Source organism: Lygodium microphyllum, chromosome 25, assembly GCF_053477565.2.
Source record: "Lygodium microphyllum isolate KBCC chromosome 25, Lygodium_microphyllum_v1.1.10, whole genome shotgun sequence".
NCBI classification, from domain to species: domain Eukaryota; kingdom Viridiplantae; phylum Streptophyta; class Polypodiopsida; order Schizaeales; family Lygodiaceae; genus Lygodium; species Lygodium microphyllum.
In genome coordinates, this window is record NC_141159.1 from 101,545,079 (window position 1) to 101,551,907 (window position 6,829).

General features: G+C 41.5%; 1 protein-coding gene across 2 annotated transcripts; it reads right to left on the bottom strand.

The window, feature by feature from the left end:
* Positions 1 to 385: 385 nt before the first annotated feature.
* On the bottom strand, positions 386 to 5,637 carry LOC148014566 (uncharacterized). 2 transcript variants are annotated; one of them, XM_087666756.1, is made up of 4 exons: positions 4,709 to 5,637; positions 3,091 to 3,235; positions 1,128 to 2,991; positions 386 to 743 (listed from the first exon to the last, which is right to left on the bottom strand). In XM_087666756.1, the coding sequence occupies exons 2-4, from the start codon at positions 3,208 to 3,210 to the stop codon at positions 700 to 702; spliced, it is 2,028 nt and encodes a 675-aa protein (XP_087522882.1). In that variant the 5' UTR covers positions 3,211 to 3,235; positions 4,709 to 5,637; the 3' UTR covers positions 386 to 699. The 2 variants fall into 2 exon arrangements, with proteins under 2 accessions (XP_087522882.1, XP_087522881.1); XM_087666755.1 differs by having other exon boundaries at positions 387 to 743; positions 3,091 to 3,239; positions 4,709 to 5,636.
* Between the last annotated feature and the right edge of the window lie 1,192 nt (positions 5,638 to 6,829).

Consider the following 6,829-nt stretch of genomic DNA (forward strand, 5'->3'; position numbering starts at 1 on the left):
TCCTCCTTATTTCTTGCAAATAAGGCCTATTGTGCTCTTAGTCTTATTAGATTAACACGCCACAAAACTATAGACTAACTAATTGTTAGAGATAAACACATCTACGTAATTAAATTTTATTGATTGCAATGTTAACATTTCATTTTTAAATGTGCATATTTTTTCATGTTTTAGTTGTACGAGCTAAATTTTACTAATTATGTTCGTGTTTAACAATGTGTAAATGTGCAATTCACATTCTATTCATGATATCACTTAATGATTAACATTTCTCATGCATTAATTTATTAAGTGACCTACATGTAGTCTACTACCCTTTAAATTGAACATCTCCATCATTCCAAGTCGAGATTGGATAAATGTGGCATTTGAAGTATGATAATCTTGATCCTTCAAGAACCTACTTATTAAGGTTACATCAAAGGAGAAAATTCTGTATTAGTATTCATCCTCCTTATTAAGGTTACATCAAAGGAGAAAATTCTGTATTAGTATGTGCAGCATCTCTAGAGAGATGCAGTCAGCTATATACCATACATGATTGATTGAACCCTCTCTCGGGTAAAGAAATTGCCAAACATCACAGAGTATTTACAGGGGTTACTATCAACCATAGGACAACAATACAAATGACAGCCTTACATCTGCAACCAAGCACTTCCGGAATACATTTTGCTTCGCTGGTAAAACAATTCTGACTCAACTGCAATAAGCCAATAGATCTATATCTTGTTGCAGCAAACCTGTAATCATTCAGGCTGAAGCTTCATAAACATGGAAAGGTATGATGAGCTCATAAAACAGAATCATATCACCCATAACACTCAAAATGTACTTGTTGGTATAGAGTAACAACATCGCACTGCTAATGTTCAAAGTACTATCATAGGCATGCTATGCTTCAAAACTTTTACAAGGGAAACACGCTCTTGAGTGTGTAATCCAACTGATTCAGCTGTAGTGGGTCTAGACTTCCCCACATAACACACAAAATACCAACAAAACATGGGAGGCAAAAGTACCAGTACAGTGAAATATATCCACATTTGATATCATGATGTCCACAACCCTAATGAAAACATGCTACTTATGACAAAGCAAAGCAGAACTTCAGGTCTCAAGCATACCAGTATTTGGTGGATTCTTCTTGCTCAAGAATGTAGTTAAAGAGGGCAGAATGTGCTTCTTCTTCTTCTGCACCAGGGTATGTTGTGTTCCTTTATTTTCCTTGTCCAGATGTGGTAGCTTCATGTTCAAGATCTGGGCTAAAGACTCAGTTTGTGGAGCACGAGTGACTGACAACGGCCGACTGTTAACATTAGCCCCCATGTTCAGGAAGTCCTTCTGTACTGCCATGGCAGCTTCCCTTTCTCTTCTTTGGGTCTCCTTCAATCGCCAGCGCCTCATTTCACTTTCCACAGCAGACTTGGCTGCTTCAGCCATTTCAGCCCGTTGGAGCGCTTGCTTTGTTGCAGCCTTCATTGCATCAATGTCCTCATTCAATGACTCCAACCTTTGTTGCATCTCCAATTCTCCTGCCTTTACTGCTTCTACCTGGGCACTGGCAGCTACAACCCTCATGTTTGCAAGTTCCTCAGCCTCATGTACTTTTCTCTTCAGGGAATCATATTCATCCTGGGAAATTGTAATCGCCGATCCACCATCTACTTCTGATGCTCGAACAGCATTCACTTTCTCATTCAAAGCTCTAAATTTAGCAAGAGCAGCATTCTCAGCAGCTTTGGCTGCCTCAGCTACCTTCATGGCCGCTTGAAGCTCATGATCTGCAGCATTCATGGCAGCTCTTGCTTGCTCTGCCTCAGCTCTAGCCTTATTTGCTTCTTCTTCCAATATCTTCGCACTTTCCTTTGCATCTTCAGCTTCAGCTTTAATCTGCTGCAAAGTTTGTGATAGCCCCAGTATCGCCTCATTGGCTTTAGTCTCCGCTGCAAAAGCAGCACACAGTTCAGCTTTGGTTTTTGCAAGCTCACTGGTCAAAGATACAACTGTTGCATTCGCATTGGCCTCTCTTTCTCTCAGTTCTTCCAGTTCCTTCCTCATGGTGTCTAACTCAGCTTGAAGTGTCACCATGGTGGCATGAAGAGAGGCTCCACTCTTCAAAGCTTTTTCCAAGTCCCTTTTAGCCACTTCTAGCTCTCTCGTAGCAGCTTCGGAGGAGGTTTTAGCAATATTTGCTTGCTTCTGCAAGTCTGTGACCTCTGACTTAGCTTGCTGAAGATTGGCAAATGCTTCAGATAATGCTTTTGCCATCCTCCCCTCTTCTTCCTTTGCAACCACCAATTCTTGATGCAGACTATGCAACTCTTCAGTCGCTGCTGCGAGTTTGAGCTCAAGCTCCTGGATGGCTGCAAGGTCTTGCCCTGAAAGATCAGAGGTTCTGTCAGCATTCTTGGCTGCGAGAAGAGCTGCTCTTTCTTTGCTTGCTTCTATGCAAGCTAGCTTCACCAAAACCAGAGACTCATTGGTTCCAGAAATTTCGTGGCTTAATTCTTCGACTCTCTTGGCATTCATTTCAGCTGCAGCAAGTGCCTCTTCTGCTTGATGTATGGCACACTCCTTCTCATGAAGGGTTGCAGACAGTTCTTGGCGAAGCCTTTCCAACTCTTTTTTGGCATTTTCTAGCTCAGCCACAGCTGTCATGTGCTGCTGTTGAGCAACTTTCAGCTCAACCTCCCATACCACATGCTTTTCTTCTGCACTTGGAGAACTGCTTTGCTTCAGCTTATCTGCATTTGGGCTTCTCTGTTTCAGCCCACCCGCATCTGGCCTTGCCAAGCTGTCTGGGCTTTCCCGATGATTCAGCAAGCATGTTTCCTCCAACTGCCTTGTCACTTCCTCCAACTGCCTCTTTGCATCCCTTAATTCTGTGAATGCCTTTGCCTTTGCTTTCTCTGCATCTGTCAACTGCACTTTTACATCAGCCAACTCCTCTTTCAGACAATGCAGCTCGGCTTCCTTGTTTCCATGTTTCTGGTGACAATCATAACAGTGCACAAGCAAAGCTCAGTGCTTACCTCGAATTCAGCAAGTTGTTGGAATCACTTGGACACAGATACTATAGAAACATACCTCAGGGAACCTGAATTTTCTCGTGTCTGCCTTTTCACCGAACATGCTGACAGCAGCCTTCACAGACTGAAATGGCAGTGTTGTGTCTACCACAGCTCTTTCCTGCTCAATTTCTGCCATTTTACCAATGTCCTCCCCTCCTGGTCTAACTACAGCAAACAATGAGAATTTTGAAACTTCTTAGAGTTCTCTCACTGGGCTGGGAAATCAGAAACACCTTAAGTTTCTTTTCTGATACATGGTAAAGCATTGCCAAAGAATGACAAGAGACATCACTGACAAATGAAGTTTCAGCTCTTTATTAGGAGTGATTTGAAAGGATGGAGATTTAAGAAGCTAATTCCCTGCATTTTCATGAAACTCCAACATTCAGCTGCTTCAATAGGATGCTTACAAGCATCGTGCCTATGCACACCATAACCAGATTCTTTGTACGTTGACCAGCTAATAGCAGGAAAAGGCCCACCAATCTCCCTCCCTCTTTTCTATTCTAGTCCAACTTATACACTTCATAGCACTGCAGCAGCATCTGTTTCAGTAGCTATACAATATGCAAACTAGAAGATTCATGTTTCACATCTAGAAGTTGAAAGCCAATGCAGATTTTCCATTTGAAATATGGTCGTTTCAAACCAAAAGAGAGAAAAAAACTGTGCGCTACTGATAAATAAATCATAATTTGCACCAAAACTTGAATAGACTGGCACACCCTGATAACAGGAATACATTAGGCCTTTGGGACAGTTAGATGTCAGTGGTGAGGCAACGGCAAGGATCGATATCTATTGGATACAAAAGTTTCATCCTTCAAAGGATGTAGAAACTTTAGACATCATGATTTACAAGCTTACAAACATTGGGTCTTCCTGCAGGATTTCCAGTACCCTGCTCTATGTCTGTCATACACGGATCCTTTGAAATTGAATTTTCCTATTCAGTATACAAAGTAAGCTGGGCGCTGCCCTATATATCAAACGCAACTGAGCAGGAGCCAACCTTCTCTTTTCAGCCTCTGTATCACTCAACTCTTCATCTTTCTCCAACAACCCTACATGCTTTCAGAACCATCATTTAATTCCTGCTGTCAATCTGTCACTAGCCCTGCGCAGATCTCCTCCTTAGCTCTGCAGGTGTGCTCCTCTCAGTCATGGTAGCCAACAATGGCCCATGTTAGCCTACATACGTTTGTGGGGTGCAGCCACATTTTGGGACATCGTTCAAGCGAGGAATGTTTGCCAAAGGGCAGACCTATCTGAGACACTCTTAAAGCAACTACAGAGATTTCAATGTGGTTTGCATGCATGAGAACATGTCTCCACTTGCACAACTACATATGTGGGTGGGAGAATTTGGATGCAGGTATGACTAATAGAACGTTAAGAGCGTTGTTATAAAGCACTCAAATGGTAGCCTGAGCTAAGCGTGACTGTTAATGTGAAGACTGGAAACTATAACCTGCAGACAGCAGCAAGACTTTCGAACTATCAAAGAGAGTCTAAATTTAAAATGCCAACAATGGAAACCAATTTGCAGGCACCATAGATTTAGACTATGGGGGTGCAATGAAAACGTAGAAAACCATTTTAGATGGCCATAACATTGAAACGGCATGCCGTACCTTCAATTCTTCTTAGGACAAGTCTTTCTCAAAATTGGTCCAAATGCTCTCCCCTGTTGCAACGAAGAACCAGAGCTATGTACATTGTTTGAGTTACAGAGAGAGGTCTACCACACAGATCAAAGCAGGCAAATAGCTTTATTTAACCCGCGGTTTAATCAGAACAGGACGGGGTCAATTAAGCAAACAGAGGGTTGAATTGGATTCATTAAAGAGTGCGACTCAAAGTTCGAGGCGGAAAAGGAAGTTTAAAATAATTGGGGATGTGAACGTTAGGAAAAAGCTTGAAGCAGGGGAAGAGTGAGGGGAAAGAACAAGCAAGGAAGGTGGGGTGGGTGGTTAAAAGTGGTGGGTAAGCTTGATTGAAAGAGGATTATTACAAATGGCAAAATGTCTGTGTGTGAGAGAGAGAGAGAGAGAGAGAGAGAGAGAACAAAGGACCCAACAAACAGACACAAAAGAGAGAGAGAGAGAGAACAAAGGACCCAACCAACAAACAGGGAATTGCACATAGACACAGAAAAGAGAGAGAGAGAGAGAGAGAGAGAGAGGAAGAAAGGACCCAAGTGCCAGAAACAGAGGACTAACACACAGACAGGACCCAATGCTCTGCAGAACTAAGATAAAATTACATCGAAGACAGAACTGATTAAGATACAATTACACAAAGAAGATAGAACAGAGGACCCAAAAACAGAGATGTTTTGCCTGCCTCTCTCTCTCTCTCTCTCTCTGTGGGGGCTTTGCTTTGTGACGGGGCCAAGAAAGAATATGTGAGCATATTAGAGTTTAGCATTGAGAAGCGGAATGGGCAGAATGATCCTTTCCTTCTTCTGCATGTGCATGTGCCTGTGTTAAAATCCCAGAGCGTACACTGAGACACACCCCTCTCTCTCTTTCTCTCTCTCTCTCTCTCTCTCTCTTCCATGATCCATCTTTTGAGATGCAGAAATTTGAAATCGATGTCGGAAACTTGCATTTAAGAGACCTTTATTTTGTTGTGGATTTTTATTTTTTTAACTTTTTATTTGTCCAGGGGGGAGGGGGGAGGGAGAGATGATGAAAGTGCAGTGTAGTTGCTCGAGGCTGACATTCTGGAATGGTGGGCAAATGGGCGATATGGGGGAAAGGTAAACGTTAGAACTTTAGGAGTTAGAGCCCTGTTTGAAAAACCCAAATCACGCAAAAAAGGCTTAAAGGTATATGCAAAATTTTGTACCCTCTTCTCGCGCCCCAATGACGAAATTCACATGTGACGACGCCCTCTCTCGACACGCTTGTAGGCGTGTGAATCTTTCCAAACATTACAATCGCACGAATATAATTTAGCTTTTGCATTGTGTGCCCGTCGACGTGCTGCAATTTGCACAAAAAGTTCCAACCCATGATTTGTATTGTACATGTTTTTTCATTCTCAATAAATAAACTGCGCATTATTTTTTTATTTTTTTTAAGTTCCAAGTTCCAACCCATGATTTGTGTTGTAGGTTTTCTCCTTAGTCTTCACATGTTTTAAGTGTTTGTAACTTAACGATCCCAATATATTTTCTTTTCATGGTAGAGAGGAACACAAGCCGCTTCAACATTGCGAAGGAAACAAATGAATATCATGATGGGAGCAATGCTTTGCTCACATGATTACATAAGATTAGAGATACATGTCTTCATTACTCATAGGTAACTCTCATAGAAGGATTGTATTATTGCTCTAGCATGCAAAGATAGCATGAACTATCCTTGCAAGTTTGCAAACTTCTTGCAAAACAAACAAGAGTAACATCTAGTCTAATAATGAAGCAATCCGATGTGGGAATGAAGTAGATCAACCAAACTATGTCTCATATTAAACCCATCTATTGCCCTAGCATGCAAAGATAGCATGAACTATACTTGAAATTATGTGAACTTATTACAAAAAAGACAAGAGTTCCTAACACCTAGTGTGATAATGAAGCAAGCTCAATCCAACATGGGAATGAAGTGGATTAACCAAACCATGTATTATACCATTATACCCATATTAGATGTTGGTTAAGACTCTTCGTAAATTAAATTAACAACCCTTTCAAATGCATCCAATGTTGTGTTATGCATGTTCATATATATTGTTTGTTTGTTTAT

Bases quoted from the DNA above. Each gene is read 5' to 3' on its own strand.
- LOC148014566 (XM_087666756.1), bottom strand. From the start codon at position 3,210: ATGGCAGAAATTGAGCAGGAAAGAGCTGTGGTAGACACAACACTGCCA. The intron at 2,992-3,090 runs GTATGTTTCTAT...GATTGTCACCAG, and splicing joins GAAAATTCAGGTTCCCTGAG to AAACATGGAAACAAGGAAGC. The intron at 744-1,127 runs GTATGCTTGAGA...GAATGATTACAG, and splicing joins GAAGAATCCACCAAATACTG to GTTTGCTGCAACAAGATATA.